Source organism: Pipistrellus hanaki, assembly GCF_964339955.1.
Source record: "Pipistrellus hanaki genome assembly, chromosome: 7".
NCBI classification, from domain to species: domain Eukaryota; kingdom Metazoa; phylum Chordata; class Mammalia; order Chiroptera; family Vespertilionidae; genus Pipistrellus; species Pipistrellus hanaki.
This window is the reverse complement of record NC_140509.1, coordinates 11,176,572-11,194,013: the sequence shown is the minus strand read 5'-3', so window position 1 is coordinate 11,194,013 and position 17,442 is coordinate 11,176,572. Positions and strand designations below refer to the sequence as shown.

Genomic DNA, 17,442 nt, shown 5'->3' with positions numbered 1-17,442 from the left:
CCAATGGCCTCCCCTGCTGATCTGATCTTGCCCCCAACTGCCCTCCCCTGCCGGCCTGGTTGCCTCCAACTCCCCTCCCCTGCAGGCTTGATCTCCACCCTGCCTCTGCCTGCCTGATTGCCCCTAACTGCCCTCCCCTGATGGCCTGATCACCCCTAACTGCCTCTGCCTAGGCCCCCACCACGATGGCTTCATCTAGAAGGAAGTCAGATGTCTGGAAGATGGTCAGTTGACCTAGTCTAATTAGCATATTACCCTTTTATTATATAGACATATATTTTTATTGATTTCAGAGAGGATGGGAGAGGAAGAGAAATAGAAACATCAATGATGAGAGAGAATCATTGATTGGCTGCCTCCTACATACCCCCCACTAGGGATTGAGTGGGCAACCCAGGCTCATGCCTTGACCAGAATTGAACCCAGGATCCTTCAATTGTAGGCTGATGCTCTATCCACTGAGACAAACCAGTGAGGGCCAGAAACACAGGCTTTTATTAAAATATACAGTATATTTTAAAATATACAGTATCTTAAAAAGAAGAACTTGAGGCATTTCTTTGTATTATATACAATAAGAGAATCATGATCCCTTCAGATGATTTTTTGTTGTTTTAATATTATATTCTTGAATTTCTTCTTTATCCCTGTTCTCCTTAGTATCAGTCACTCTGTCAAACCCTGGAACCAGGAACATAAAGAAGATCACAAACACAAAGAATATTCTCAGCAAATACAGACTTAACTCATGACCCTGTAAAAAGGAGACAATTTGCTGGGCCCTGAGGCAAGATACTATATTCCTTTCCCTCTTTTTCTTGTCTATATCATACCGTTTACCTTCACAGACATTGCACTGTGATTTCTAAGGCCTACATTCTCCCTTAGTGACCTTCAAGGGAACAATCTTGTGTAAGCTGGGACCGAGGAGGAACTTCCTACACTTAAGGATTCCAGATGCTGAAGCAAAAGCCTGGGAGAGGCTCTTACACTACGTAGCAATGGGTCCAGGCTGGGCCCAGGACTCGTGAGAAGATAGTAATTACCTCTGGAACAAGGACTAACTCCTTACACCTGTGTGTCCCTTCTTATTTTGGAGGCGAAGCCTTTGGCTGCTTGTGAGTAGAAATAGGAGACTGTTCTTTGTGTCTCTCAGACAAGGGTTCAAGGAAGGAATGCTTACTCTGCATTGCTAAATTTCCATCAAAGGATTTGTTTTCCTCCAGGAATTCTCCCTCTATCCAAATCCTGATCAAGCAGGTGTCCAAAGGCCTGATGAAGTTAGTCAAGGACATGACTTCTCTCTTTCCATATCTCATTACAGAGGCTTTCAGCTCAGAGACCCACCGGTGATAGACAGGGCAGGTCACACATCGAGAGAAAAACTCCTTAAAGTACTGAAAGAAAAGAAGGATCCATTAACTCAGGGATTAGCACTTTCCCTTCCTCCACCCCACTCTATCAGCTCTTACAACAGCCCCAACTCAGCACACTCACTCAGGCTGGAGGAACAAGTAGGCACAGAAAGTTGGTTTGAACAGAGGAACCAGAATGTCTTAGATGCAGAAGGCAGAGCTATAGGGAGATGTGCCAAATTACACTTGCCAGAACTGGTCCACGGAGAAGGGCTAATGGTTAATGTTTCAATGGTGTTGGGCAGTAGTTGTGCAAAGGTTTCTCCTGCCTTTGGGATTCAGCCCTGACCTACGTGCAAGAATATCTGGGAGGGTACGTGAGGTAGGAAGAAAGACTTTCTAGGGAAAAAAGGATTCCAGGGGACAAAAGAGATAGGCAGCAAAGAGAAGAGTAAGAGACAGATGCAGGTGACAGAAAGTATCACAGGGTCAAACTACACCTTAACTGTTAGTTGAAGGACAGTGGAGAACAGGCACCTTTTAGACTTGACTCGGAGTCTCTGGGGGAATATGCATGAAGACACCCCCGGGCACTTTCTGTAACATCACCACATGACACTCTAGGAACCTGACAAAGCCATGCGAACCAAACAGTGAGGCATTGGTTCTTTTCACCAACTGGCGAGCCTTGGAGAAGTGGTACTCAAACAGGTCCCACTGAGTGCTGGGCAAATCTGGAGGGAAAAACATCGCAGCTCTGAGCTCTGTCCCACTCACTGGCCATGGCTATTTCACAGAGGTGTCCTTTTTTTAAGGCTCTGAGACCTCCTTGATAGTGAGAATTGTGATACTGGAAAGTGGCCAAGGTTACTAATTTGCATACAAGTTACTTTCTTACATGCAATTTGAATGCAAGACTTAAAGGGGAGACTATTGATATTCAGCCTTGCTGTGGCTTATCTAGCACTTACGTGTAACCCCAAATTTAAGCCTCAACCTAGATTATAAGCCTAGATCTGTTGAGGAAAAAGAAGAAAAGAAGACCTCTTCTAATGAGGTGGGGATAGAAGTGGGTCAAAGATGTGAAATAATGACTTCGTGGTGTCCTTAAATTTCTACCCTTCCCCATAGAGCCGGAGTAAGACTGTGCCACACATTACCACATGGCCAGAGAGGAGTGGAGCCCCAGCATGACATTGCTCTGAGAGGTTAGCACGCTGCTGTGCTCATGGTATCGAATGAAACGTAGACACTCTCCAAAGGGCCGGCACAGCAATCCTGTGGACAGAGAAGGTAGCCAGGGTACTAGAAGTCGCCCCTGTAGGAACTGGTTTTGAAGGTGTGTGGTACAGTGGAGGAGATATACGTAAGGCAGACACCCCTCTGCAGAGCCAGGAGCTGGGAGCAGAGGCCACACCAGGGGCCAGCTCATGACTGCCTGTGTTCCCAACCTCCACCCATCTAAGGTCTGAAATCCCTCAGGAGTACAGAAGAGCCATGCGCAGGATTTGCCTTTTAGAGCAGCAGATCTAAGCAAGCAGAATAGAAGCAGGCCAGGCCAAGGATATCATGACCCTGGGAAATGAGCGCCCACTGACTGTCCAGCACATGGACACACAGATCAAATCTGCCGAGAGACAGAGCCACTGGGACCAGCTAGGGGGTGGGAGCACAATGCAAAACAGGAGGGATCTTACACCTTCCAAGCAGCCTAGCACCCCATGCACCTCCTCCCCACAGCTCCATTTGAACAGAGAGCATCTGTACCTGGGACCAGCGCTCTCTCTAATCAAAACATGTGGGAAAATGCCTCTAAGGCAGTTTCCAGGGTCTTGAACTATTGCAATTCTCTATCCTTCTAACGGAAGGGGGGGGGGCGGGGGGAGGAGGACACGAGAACTCATGGACACAGACAACAGTGTGGTGATTGCAGGAGTGGGGAGTGGGGGTAGATGGAGGTAGAAGAGGTTAAGGGGGATAAATGAACATGGAAAAAAATAAAATGAAGAAAGAAATTATTAAAAAAAGGAGCTCAGACCATGCTTCCCACTGCTGACCCCCACACCTAAGACAGTGCTTCCTGTAGTAATAGGAGAAGAGACAGCTGTGGGAATGAACAGCTGTCTCTTCTCATCTCATCTTCTATGGGAGATCATACCCTCCCTCTTAAGCATGAATAGAAAAAAAATGATCTTAATACTTCTTCTTGAGAAATGCAGATCTGAAGAGAACTGAGAGAACCCGATTCTCCAGAGCTGGTTTCCTGAGGTGCCCGCACATTTCATGAGCTTGGAAACCTAAGGAGGTAAGAGTATTGTCAGGTCTGGCTGGGAGTCTGGTCTCTCTAAAGCACTCGTGTCGAACTCAATCAGAGAAGGGGCCAAAATCTAAAATCCAGCCTAAATCGCGGGCCGAATGGTTTACTGAACAGTCATAAACTGACAATGTCATAAACTGACAGCGGAGTGCAGTGATGACAGCGCGGTGCGGGCCACATTGCAAGGCCTGGCGGGCTGGATTTGGCCCGCGGGCCTTGTGTTTGACACATGTGCTCTAAAGCCTCAGGCCCACCATCCCCAAGCCCCATTACCCAGCTTGATGGAGACGTCAAGGTGGCCGAGACAGAGCTTGGTATAGGCCAAGGTCTGCATGAGCTGCGCTGTGGCCAACAACCCCTCTCTGGAGAACCAACATGGGCTGCTTTTCTGAATGGCCATTCGTTCGCAGTGCAGCCACTTCTCCCTGTCACCCACGTTCTGGGAGAACTGGGAGAGGGCCACATAGGTAGAGACCACCTGTGGGGCAACAGCGTAGGGCAAAATTTTCTGATAGCACATTTACACTATATTCCATTCCGTCCCTCTTTATATATGTGTGTGTGCACGTGCACACACATACACACACACACACACACACACACACACACACACACACACATATACTGGTGCCATGCTGCACATTTGGTCAGGACTTCTGGTATCCCTACCACTCACCTCCACTTCAGCTATGAAGACATACTCCTATATATTAATTGATTTTTATTCTCACTGCCTGTTCTTTAGACAACCCATTTTCTCAACCTGCCCCTCTTCTTTTTCTCCAATCCCAGACTTTCCCTTTTAGAACACTGGCCAAACCTCATCTGTGTTGTCTCTAATTAAGGTTTCCGATTTTTGCTCTTTAGAGCTCTTCAGCATTGCTGCGAGGTGCCTGGTATAACTATGTGCACATCTGACATGGTTGATGACTCTCTTCTCAGAACAGTTTTCACTAGGTCTTCAGGACACCACGCTCTCTCGGCTGTCCTCCTGTTTCTCAGGTTCTTGTGCTGGTTTCTCTGTATGACTCTGACCTCCTCACACTGGAGCTATTAACTCAGTCCTTGGACCTTTTCTGTTCTCTGGGTGATCTCACCGAATTTCATGGCTTTAAATACCATTTATATATGGATGATTCCATATTTCTATTTCCAGCGTAGTCCTCTCTCATGAACCAACAATTGTATATTCAACTGCCTACACAACATCTCCACCTGGATGTCTAATGGGCAGCTCAAATTAAATCTGTCCAAAACCTTGCAGCCAATCTTCCCCCAAATCTGTTCCTTCTACAGGCTTCCCCATCCCAATTAAGAGCATTTCTATCCCTCTGGAAGTCCACATTGGTTATCCTTGACACTTGTCTCTCACATCCGGGAATTAATCTGTGAGTGAATCCCGTTGGCTCTCTTTTCACAGAATACCACTCCTCCCCACTTCCTCTGCCACCACAAGCCAAGCCAACCATCTCTTGCCTGTGGTATTGTAACAGCCTCCTAACTGGTCTCCCAGCTTCCTCTCTTGCCCCTTTCAGTTTATTTTCAATATGGCAGCCAGAATAATCTTATTAAAATATAAGATTATATATTAAAATATAAGATTATTCTGTCATTCCTCTTATATGAACCAAAGGATTCCCATCTTCTTCTTTTTTTAAAATATATATTTTATTGATTTTTTTACAGAGAGGAAGAGAGAGGGATAGAGAGTTAGAAACATCGATGAGAGAGAAACATTTAATCAGCTGCCTCTTGCACACCCCGCACTGGGGAAGTGCCCGCAACCAAGGTATGTGCCCTTGATCAGAATTGAACCCTGGACCTTTCAGTCCGCAGGCTCTATCCACTGAGCCAAACTGGTTTCGGCGGATTCCCATCTTCTTTACAATAAAGGCTGAAACCACTACAGTGGATCTGCCACCCACCCCTCCCTCTGACTCATCTCTTTCCTCTCTCTCCTTCCCTCCGTCCCCTCCAGTCACACTGGCCTCCTCACCGTTCCTCAAACACAAAGGCATGCCTAATGCATTCACTGTGCCCTCTGCCTTACATTCTTCTCCCAGATAGCCATGCGGTTTACTTTCTCGCCTTCTTCAGATATTCGCCCAAATGTTAGCTGCTCAGTGAGGTTTTCCCTGGCTACCTTATTTAAAACTGCACCCACCACTCCTAGAACCCCAGGTCCCCCTGCCTCCACTTATTTTTTCTCCATGGCATTTATTATCACCTAACTATCATTTATTCCACTTTTCTATGATCTATTTCCCTGGAACCAAGATCAGCGCCAGGACCTAATAGGTATTCATCAAATATTGGTTGAACAAATGGATTGGGGGGGGGGGAGGGGCGCTAAAATTAGGAAGACATATTTCTCTTCCTTCTTTTTCCTAAGTTAACAGTTTAAATCCTTTTTTTTTTTTTTAAGATCATTAACTTCTTGGAGAATCTGATGAAAGCTATGACCCCTTCCCCATCTCCCACCACTCCCCAAAGGCTCTTGTGAACACACACACACAGTTTTACATTCAGCTCAGCGAGTTCACAGGCAGCTTCATGCCTGGAAAACCCATCTATAAACTGTAAGTTGAGAAACCACGCTCTAACCCATGATCAGTGGCATCCTATTAGATGTGGGTGATTGTGGAACAGGCAAATCCCAGGAACGTGGCAGCGTCTGTCTCCCTAGCAGTTTAGGTTTCCGAGTGGGTCTGGAGGTAAAGCCAGGACTGGTTTACCTGGGCTTCATTTGCAAACTCCTTGGCTGAATTCTTCTGCATCAGCATGGCCAGGCCGGCAAACCTGCGGCTGCTGGCAGTGGCCTCCAGGTTATAGAGCTGCCAGAGCAGCGAGAGGCACTGCACCTGCTGCTGCAGGACTGACAACTTCTTCCTGTTGTGAAGCCCAGGGTAGTTAGCATGCCTTATTCTTCACCAGCGCCCAGCTATCCCGCCCCATAAGAAACTCAAGTCTACCCATCCAAGGCCAGCTACAGACTTCCAAACTCAGAAATGTTTCTGGGATCCAACTACTTCTAACCTCTTAGACCTTTTTAACTCATCCCTCTTGACCAAGAAAAGTTCAGCGAAGTTTTTAAATAAAGGTTTACTCTTTGATTTGCTATTTTGATTAACTATATTTCTTTTAATGATTATAGCTCAATAACTAGGTAGCAATTTTTATATCAGACAAATATTAAATTGCTACCTAGTTACATATCTGTATACCCATGAATGTACACACACACCTATCTTTACTGTTTGGAAGAGACAGGATAACATCACACTCCCAAAACAGAAGTCCTCCTTCTGTTACATCTAATTGGCTAGGGAAGTAAGGCAGGACTAGAACTGTTTGTGATGTGATTAAAAAAAAAGGAGTCAGAGGTCAACATGGCAAAAGTCTAGGCTGCATCCTGCTTCAGTTTCTCTGTGGCCCTAAAGGGGACCAGCAAAACATGGACAGCTTCTCACTTCTCACTAGGGTTGTCTGCAGACTGGCTCAAGGAACAGGGATGCCAATATTTTTCCAGGAATGTTTGGAAAAGGACTCCAAACCAGGTCCACGGGAAATTCTTTTTCAGCAGTCGGAGAGCTTGCCTCACCAGTTTTTTGGCCAAGGTGATCTGTCCCATGTTGAAACAGACCTAGAAGTGGGAAAATAAGAAACAGTAACGCACATGTGGGAAGAGCACTCTGGATAAGGTTCCTGATATAACACGCTGGCTCTTTTATTTTGGGATGTGCACTTAGGGCCAATGAGGTGCTTGAGTGAGTGCGTTGAATTGGAGCAGAGCCTGGCTACCCTACCAAGCACTAGTAGGGCCATGAGCAAACAAAGGAGAGAGTACCCCCACATTGTCAGTGAGCAGTAGAGGAAGGTTCTGGTTTAGAAAGTGATGCTGTTAGACTGAGGTGGGATTGTCATTTGGGCATGGATTCAGATGCTGTGGGAAGCACCTGAAATATGACCTTACATATAAACATACATAACACTGGAGAAGAGGCACTCGGGAAGGGACAAAATGGCTAAGTGACAGGGTTGGGGAGATTTTCAACTGAATGTTGTTTTTTTCTTCTAGCTTTATTGAGTATATTACTGTGGGCAATGTGATTTTTTCTTTATTGAGATCTAAACAGCATATAACATTGTATTAGTTTCAGTTGTACATGATTCATTATATGGATATACTACAAAATAATTGTCAAAATAAATTAATGTCCATCACCACACATCTTCTTTTTCTTGTGATGAGAACTTTTGAGATCTACTTTCTTAGCAACTTTCAGTTATACATCACAGTTTTATTACACCCCATTACTAGGCAATTCACAGAAAAATCAATGACTAATAAACTCGTAAAAATAATGTACCAATGTATTAGCAAGTTTTTAAAAGACTAATAGTATCTGATGTTGGTAAGGCTGTAAAGAAGTATAAAAAAACTCTAATTGATATATTTTTGGTGAACAATTTGGCAATATATTTACTAAATGTAAAATCATATCTTCTCTCTCACTACGTATTTCCACCTCTGAAAATGTCTTTTACAGAAACATTCTCACAAAAGAAGAGCTATTTCCAAGAATATTCACCATAGTGCACCTGAAGAATGGAATGGGTAAGTAAACTTTGATATACGCATACAGGGAAAAACTTGGCAGCTACAACTGTGATTAGATGTATACCAACACACAAATATGTTCAATCTTCACTATTAAGAATAAAAGTCAGCTACAGAAGAGAATGAGGAATATGATTCTATTTTTAAAATAACAAAATAATAATGATATGACTGTGTATATAGCCAGATTATTAACTATGCTGGGGGTGGCATATGAAGGTTGTTTCATTTTTTACATATTATATATTTTCAGGTTTTGAATTTGTAGACCTTTTATCATATTATCACATTTATAACTGCACATACACAAACACACCCCCCAAAAATCAAAGGGATTTTAAAAGAAATAATAAGGTAACCATCAAGGAGAAATAACCCACACTTCAAGGTCACCTCTGCTCTCACCTCTGACCGAAGACTGCAGAAAGTGGCCTCCTTAAACTGACAGATCTTCACCTTGTGCTTTTTCAAAAACGGAAATGCAGAGGGCTGGCCCAGAAGACTGCTTGCCTTCCTCAAATAAAAGAAGGCCTCCAAACCCGACAAGGGATGGAGGAACTGGATTAGGATTCAGATGATGCTAGAGTAAAGACTGGAGGAAGGATGTGAGGAGGGTCAAGATATGCACTTCAATCAGGTTGGATTTTGAGTTAGAATTGGGAGCTGAACTGCGCACAGCCGGGCAGGGGCAGGGCCGGCAGCTTGGTGTTCTTTCAGTCCCACATTCCCACTCACGTTTTCTCCTAAACCAGTAGTTGGCAAACCACGGCTCTTTGGCCCCTTGAGTGTTCTAATGCCACTTCTTCAAAATAGACTCACCCAGGCTGAAAACCGACTTCTGAGCGTGGGCCACAAAGTTTCAATTGCACTGTACGTGTGCCCACACATGGTATTTTGTGGAAGAGCCACACTCAAGGGGCCAAAGAGCCACATGTGGCTCTTGAGTGCGGTTTGCCGACCACTGTCCTAAACCCTTTCCAGGTCTTTTCTCGCTCCCACTTTCTTTCCAGGTAACTTAATACAATAGTAAGAAATCCAATCGAATCCCCCAAGTAAAAGGGCTCATCTCAGAAAGCAAAGCTTTCCCACCATGTAGTTATCTGACAGGTCCAAGGAGGTGGCGGCAGCCTCCAGCAGGTAATAAAATGCACAGGTGTTTTCTCCGATGACCAGGCAGTGCTGGGCGAGGGGCGAGAGCACGAACTTCAGGATTTCCTCACAGCGACAGGTCTTCTCAGGGATGGCCTGAGCCAGCTTCCTGCTCATTCCATCCAGGAACTCTTCCTCTGACCTTTGTGGAGAGAGGATGTAGAAATGAGAGTGGCCAGGTGCAGCCACTGCTATTAGGCATTACCAGGACTCTGAGCCACTTTTCCCAGGAAGCTTTCCTTATAACTCATTAATTCTGTCTATCCTTTTCCTCCATCACTCTGTAAGTTTTTAAAAGTCAGGGGCTTAATCTATAATGGCAAAGTCCTATTACAGATTTTTAAAAAACCTAAAGCCAATCTATTAATACCTCACAAACTAAATGGAGAAATGACCACACCTGAAGAGTAAATTAACAATGTGTTAAATATAAACACAACTGATAGAAAGCAATACGTAATGGTACATTTATCTCTTAGGTATCTGAACTTTGTCACAGCACATCTGAATTTATCTTATATATCACCATCATCTTATCTTGCAACTAGAGGCCCAGTGCATGAAATTTGTGCACAGGGTAGGGGGGTGTCCCTCAGCCCAGCCTGCACCCTCTCCAATGTGGGACATCTCAAGGGATGTTAAACTGCCTGTTTAGACTGCTGGGATTGGGTCTAAATGGGCAGTCGGACATCCCTTTCACAATCCAGGACTGCTGGATCCCAACTTCTTGCCTGCCTGCCTTCCTGATTGCCCCTAACTGCTTCTGCCTGCCAGTCTGATCACCCCCTAACTACTCCCATGCCAGCCTGATTGATGTCTAACTGCTCCCCTGCCAGCCTGTTTGCCCCCAACTTCCCTCCTCTGCCTGCCTGGCCACCCCTAACTGCCCTCCCCTGCAGGGTTGATCACCTCCAACTGCCCTCCCTTGCAGACCTGGTCCCTCTGAACTGCCCTCCCTTACAGGCCTGGTGCCTCCCAACTGCCCTCTTCCCTGCTGGCCATCTTGTGGTGGCCATTTTGTATCCACATAGGGGCAGGATCTTTGACCAAATGGGGGCAGCCAGCTTGTGTGTTGGAGTGATGGTCAATCTCCATACTACTCTTTTATTAGATAGGATAGAGGCCTGGTTCATGGGTGGGGGCCAGCTGGTTTGCCCTGAAGGGTGTCCCAGATCAGGGTTGGGATTCCTTTGGGGTGTGGGGTGGCCTGGGTGAGAGGCCTATAGTAGTTTGCAGGCCAGCCATGTCCCCTGGCGACCCAAGTGGAGGCCCTGGTATCTGGAATTTATTTACCTTCTACAATTGAAACTTTGTAGCCTTGAGTGGAGGCCTAGGCCAGCCAGGGTGTGTGGAAAGCTTGGCTTCCATTGCCAGAGAAACCCAAGCCTCTCTCAACTGCTCTCTGTGGCTGCAGCTATCTTGGCTGGGGCTAATTTACATGCTTGCACTGATTGGCTGGTGAGCATGGCTGGTGGGTATGGCTTGAGCAGAGGGATGGCTAATTTGCATATTACTCTTTTATAAGGTAGGATAACCCTGTCATTCCAGCAGGCAAAAGTTACCACCGTTTTGCAGATGAAGAAACTGAGATTGAGAGAGCTTAAGTGACTTATATAGGGACTCAAAACTACTGGGTAAACCCAAACTAGAGCTCACCTCTCTGACTACTAGTCCAGTGCACTTTCCACAGGTACCATGAGTTCAAAAAAGATCAGGTGTTTCTGAGACGGAATGATTGAAAAAAGTGGGCATTGAGGAGGGCTTTGAAGGCTTGTGAACATTCTGATAAGTGGAAGGAGATGGAGGCCACTTAGTATTTTAAAAAAGGAGAATTTCCTCTGCAGCTTAGTTCAAGACATAATTTCCACACCCTCCCCATTATAATAATAAGTTTAGGTTAAATATTTGCCTGCACACAAGATTAGGATAATTGATTGCAAATTTCTCAAAGGCAACGATTTGTAATTCAAATAGTAACTCCTTTAGTTCTTAAACCTTCCAAACCAGTTCTTAATTCCCAGGAGGTACTCACTATTGGTAAATAAAGAAATACAGAATGGTTTGATGGATACTTCTTTTTTTTAAAATATATTTTATTGATTTTTTTACAGAGAAGAAGAGAGAGGAATAGAGAGTTAGAAACATCGATGAGAGAGAATCATTGATCAGCTGCCTCTTGCACACCCCCTACTGGGGATGTGCCTGCAACCCAGGTACATGCCCTTGACCAGAATCAAACCCGGGACCTTTCAGTCCACAGACCAACGCTCTACCACTGAGCCAAACCGGTTTTGGCTGATGGATACTTCTAATAATAGGAATTCCTAAAAATGTGATGATTGGGTTTATGGACACAGCAGAGTGAACCATAAAACATAAGACCTAATGAGAAAATCACAAGAGCACATGATGCCACAGTCCACTAGAGTCTTAGTGGCCAACAAGTTTTCAACCTTACTTAGTTGGCCTTCAACAGCTTCTATCCTCCAGATTTGACTCTTCCTTTATATTCGCCTTCTCCAAGGTAAAAAAGCAAAGACTGGGAATACACTGGTAATGATGTTGACATCCTATATAATAAAAGCCTAATATGCTAAGTGCCCAGTCTACCGGTTGGCTGTTCAACTAATTAAAGCATAATATGCTAATGATATGCTAAGGCCTCTCAATTGCTTGCTATGACGTGCACTGACCACCAGGGGCAGAGAGTCGACTGGTCAACGAGTAGCTATGATGTGCGCTGACCACCAGGGGGCAGATGCTCTGACTGGTAGGTTAGCTTGCTGTGGGGATCCAGCTGATGGGGACTGAGCAAGAAAGGCTGGACACGCCCTGGTGCCCTCCCACAGTCCCTCCTGTCTGGCCAACCTCCCGTGTCCCTCCCTGGCCCCAACCGTGCACCAGTGGGGTCCCTCAGCATGGACTATGCCCTCTCACAATCTGGGACCCCTCAGGGGATGTTAGAGAGCTAGTTTTGGCCTGATCCTGGAGGCCAGGCCGAGGGACCTCACTGGTGTACTAATTCGTGCACCAGGCCTCTAGTGTTACATATTAGGGTTAGGGCTTGGAAGCATGAGTGGTGGGATTGAAAAAGAAGATGTCTAAGAGAACTGCTGTAGAGAGGACTTGTGTTAAATAAAAGTACCAGCTTTCTGAAGTCAAATAATGTCAGGTAAGGATAAAGTAACTAAGAAACTGGAGTTCGGCAGCACTATGCAATGCACCTTCACCTCACAGCCTGTGTGAGCAGCACCCTCTCGATCTGTGCAGGACCTGCGTGCCATGCACAGAGGCCTCTTCTGGGTTTGACTGTGCTGGGAAGGTCTGGAGCCTTTCTCATATAGATTGATCAGGCTGTCTAATCCAAAACTGAAACTGAACTCTTCAAAACCAAGACCACATAGGAAATGTGATGATAGCATAATCTCATCACAATATCAGACTAGGATACTCACTGTTATTGTCCTCTGCCCCTCAGAAAGTGCAAAAGTACAAATGCTCATAGACTGCATCAGTCAATGACCAATTTCTCCAGGTTATTGGCCTACCTTCACAGTCACCAGATGTTACAGCTAGAAGAGGTATTAGGATCATAGATCCAATCCTTCATTTTGGTCCTTTACCTCCAATACGTCACCATCTCTTTCATATCCCTCTCCCCTGCCAATACCAACTTTTCTTCCATCAAAGTAGAGAGAAGATTGGTTGGATCTTGATGGCTGTTTTCAACTATAGAAGAAGACACAACTCTGACAAATGCGTGAAGTTGCCAGAAGGTAGATTTCACACGGATGAAGAAAAGACTTTCTAATTGCTGCTGGCAATGAAATAGGATGTCCTGTAAGATAAATGAACTGAAAATGTTAAAACAAAAAAACATGAACACTTACCTGAGATGTGGTAGAAGGGTTACAGGCTTTGGGGAACTACTGCAACCTTCTTTAAGTGGCTATGCTCCAAGTCTAACTGGTCCCAGAACTCTAATAATTATACAGATGCTAATTAACTCTCAGCATTAGAGTAAATCTCTCCATATTATGATCCATATATTAAAGCAGTTGTTTTGAACCAGTAAGTCACCAAGCCAAAAATCTTGGAATAATTCTAAACTTTTTTCTTTCCCTCACAACCAACTGGTTGCCCACTTATCCTTCTTCTAAATGTTCCTGCATATGTTTCCTCCTAAAAATTTTTAGTATAAAAAGTAATTTTTACCTGGACCGCTATACTACCCTCTTTTGAACATCTGCAACTTCCCCTCATTCTTATTCCCAAAAACATTAGGTATTGGCAGAGTTATACACTTAAAGTAAAATATAATCATGTCAATCTCCTTTTTAAATACTTTTTAAAAATATATTTTTTATTGATTTCAGAGAGAAAGGGAGAGAGATAGAAACATGAGAGAATCATTGATCAGCTGCCTCCTGCACATCCCCTACTAGGGATCGAGCCTGCAAACTCGGTATGTACCCTTGACCAGAATCAAACCTGGGACCCTTCAGTCTGTAGGCCGATGCTCTATCCACTGAGCCAAATGAGCTAGGCCTCCTTTTTAAATACTTTTTATAATTTATGTAGCCTTTCACAATATAGCTTTAGCCTTTCATTTAGATCAGGGGAATGTTAGGCCAAGGATTGTATAAGGCCTGCAAAATAATTGGGTAGTAGGCTAGTTTTTAAGTTGGACATTTTGTATAGCCTACAAATAATGTTATAAATATACAAATGGCCATGGCAGAAAAAAGTTCCCTACCCCTAATTTAGACCAAGGCTTTGCAGACTAAACTATTAATTTTATCTTATGAGCTAACAAATCTTTTTCCCTTCTCTGTGGACAGTGCTGACCTTGGGTTAACTTCCTAGCACTTTCCCAGGATCCTGACAAAATGGCATCCGAATTACCAGGAAATGCTGCTTACACTAAAAATTGATAGATCCTCCCTTCCCCCAACTGGTGGGCAGAGTATGATGTAACTTGTGGCCTGGAAATACCTGAGTACCTAACCAGGCACCTTATATGGACTATACATTGAGCCACCAACCAACACCTGCCAAATACCCTAAGCCCTGTTCCCATATGGACCATGCATTAAGCCACCAATCAGCATGCCGAGTACACTAAGCCCCCATTCCTTCCCATTCCTCCCCTCAAAAGGCATGTTCACCTCTGCACGTGTCAATGTTCTCCCCTTGGGAGACAGCCCAGCAGGTTCTTTCCCCCAATAAAGCCTGTAATTCCAGGTTTTGGCACCAGAATGAGGAAATCAATCAGGAGGTGAACACATTTTTTGAGGGGAGGAATGGGAAGGAATGAAGGCTTAGTGTACTTGGCATGCGCTGACTGGTGGCTTAATGTGTGGTCATATAGGAACAAGGGCTTAGGGTATTTGGCAGGTGTTGATTGGTGGTTCAATGTATAGTCCATATAAGGTACCTGCTTAGGTACTCAGGTATTTCTAGGTAATCATACTCAGCCTACCAGTTGGGGGAAGGGAGGATCTATCATTAATGACCCCTGATTGGAAGCTGAATTTGGATTAAGAAAACTGAAGAGGCTATAAACACCAGGGTTAAACCACAGCTTTGGGCTTCCTTGGGGCAGTAAATATTTTAACAGATCAAGTCCCTTGCAGGGCCTGAAAGTTATGCATACAGAGCTGTTATAAGAGAGACCAGTTCTTAGCTGGGGCATGGGGCTTATATGCACCCATCCATCGTGATCTCATTCCATCACACCTAAGCTATTCTTTGGGGCTCCAGGGGGTAGCAGTGGAAACTGCTGTGAGGACTCCCACTGAAGAAAACCACTTGGAGCTGTTCTGTTAGCATGCTGTACTTCCTGGCTCGGTCCTTCTATCTTGGTAAAGCCATTGCCAAGTGTGGCCTATCATAGCAATAGGAGTATAAACTGTCTACATGGACTTAAAAACCTCCAGAATAGCTTATAAAAGTGGACATTTATTGAATATTTATAATGTACATTGATTTATTTCATTTGATCCTTAACTAACCCCATGAAGTAGGTAGGAGCTATCATTACCGTCATTTAAGTGATGAGAAGACTAAGACTTACATAAGTCAATTAATTTATCTAAGGTTCCACAGCCAGTCAGTGGAGGAGCCAACAGTACTCAGATTTTTTTTACTCCAGAGTCCTGGCTCTTAACTACCATGTTATTTCATATGTATGTATCATATTCTCAGCAAGACCATCCTTGACTTGAAGGTATGTTTATTCATTATCATATCCCTCCAGAGGGCTACATATAGTATACTGCCCACTAAATACTTGAATATTAAAAGAAAAACTCATCTCTAAAAAGAAAAACATCCTGTCTAATTATGCCTACCTAATTCTTTATCTTATAAGTCATTATAAACTTACTTTGCACTCTTTTTATTAAACTCCTATGTGTGTACCACTGTCTCTTTACTAGCACCAGAGTTTCTTAAATTTCAGCAGCATTTTCTCCCTTGCTCATTGTTTCCTCCAGCACAGGAATATGCACAAAGAGAAACTCAGGACATGCTTTTATTAAACAACTAAAACAACGTTCTCGCTGAAACCGGTTTGGCTCAGTGGATAGAACGTCGGTTTGCAGACTGAAAGGTCCCAGGTTCAATTCTGGTCAAGGGCATGTACCTTGGTTGTGGGCACATCCTCAGTAAGGGGTGTGCAGGAGGCAGCTGACCGATGTTTCTCTCTCATCGATGTTTCCAACTCTCTATTCCTTTCTCTTCTTCTGTAAAAAATCAATAAAATATAATAATAATAATAATAAAACTTATTCTCAGGTTGTCAGCTGCAAAGAAAACAATGGGGTCACTTAAGTACACTATTACTCCAGTAGCATTACAATTATTTAAAGAGTTCTTCAGGTAGTGTCAGAACTTCTTTCTGGAAGGCAGGTTCGTTCCTTCCTTCCTTCCTTCCTTCCTTCCTTCCTTCCTTCCTTCCTTCCTTCCTTCCTTCCTTCCTTCCTTCCTTCCTTCCTTCTTTCTTTCTTTCTTTCTAAAGAAAATAAAACTAGTGCCTGGCTGGTGTGAATCAGTGGTTAAGATTCAACCTATGAACCAGGAGGTCCTGGGCTCGATCCCCAGTGGGAGGTATGCAGGAGGCAGCCAATCAGTGATTCTCTCTCATCATTGATGTTTCTATCTCTCTTCCCCTCTCCTTTCCTCTATGAAATCAATAAAAATATTTTTTTAAAATGAAACTAGCATGGGAATCGGGGAATGAGGACAATTATGTGATACCATAATCAATCAATCAATCAATCAATCAACCAATCAATAAATGAAACTATTGGTCGGCAACTAAGTAATTGCGGGTTTCACACATATATGGCTTCAGTTGAATTTTTAGGTTTGCAGACGTAGTACAAATGTAAAACACATTTTGTTATTTGATAGTTGGCTATTCAGCTGTTAATCAGTAAAAAAAGTTTTTTGATCTGTTTTGTAGTTTTCGTTTGGCGTTTGTTGAAAAATGGAAAATCAAAAGGAACATTTTCGTCATATTTTGCTATTTATTTCCGCAAAGGGAAAAACGCATCGCAAGCTCATAAAAAGTTATGTGCTGTTTATGGTGACGAAGCCTTAAAAGAACGGCAGTGTCAAAATTGGTTTGCCAAATTTCGTTCTGGTGATTTTTCACTCAAAGATGAAAAACGCTCTGGTCGTCCAGTTGAAGTTGATGACGCCCTAATCAAAGCAATAATCAATTCGGACTGTCACAGTACAACACGTGAGATTGCAGAGAAGCTTCATGTATCATATACATGCACTGAAAATCACTTAAAACAACTTGGCTATGTTCAAAAACTCGATACATGGGTTCCTCACGAACTGAAAAAATCACAGTTAACGCAACGCATTAGCAGCTGCGATTTGCTAAAGAAACGTAATGAAAATGATCCATTTTTAAAACGACTGATAACTGGCGATGAAAAATGGGTTGTTTACAACAATATCAAGCGGAAAAGATCGTGGAGCAG

The 17,442-nt window shown here is 43.9% G+C and overlaps 1 protein-coding gene across 1 annotated transcript in view; it reads right to left on the bottom strand.

The window, feature by feature from the left end:
* Positions 1-558: 558 nt before the first annotated feature.
* The window catches only part of LOC311625777 (adenylate cyclase type 10-like), a gene marked incomplete at its 5' end in the record, with an annotated part of 40,341 nt that continues 23,457 nt past the window's right edge, over positions 559-17,442 (bottom strand). Inside the window, 15 exon segments of the mRNA XM_084890367.1 lie at positions 559-681; positions 1,184-1,397; positions 1,893-1,895; positions 1,899-2,079; positions 2,081-2,088; positions 2,518-2,631; positions 2,845-2,874; positions 2,877-2,982; positions 3,556-3,652; positions 3,946-4,150; positions 6,408-6,561; positions 7,143-7,315; positions 8,699-8,824; positions 9,383-9,584; positions 13,066-13,171. Coding sequence (XP_084746493.1) covers positions 584-681; positions 1,184-1,397; positions 1,893-1,895; positions 1,899-2,079; positions 2,081-2,088; positions 2,518-2,631; positions 2,845-2,874; positions 2,877-2,982; positions 3,556-3,652; positions 3,946-4,150; positions 6,408-6,561; positions 7,143-7,315; positions 8,699-8,824; positions 9,383-9,584; positions 13,066-13,171 — 1,817 coding nt within the window. The 3' untranslated portion in view covers positions 559-583.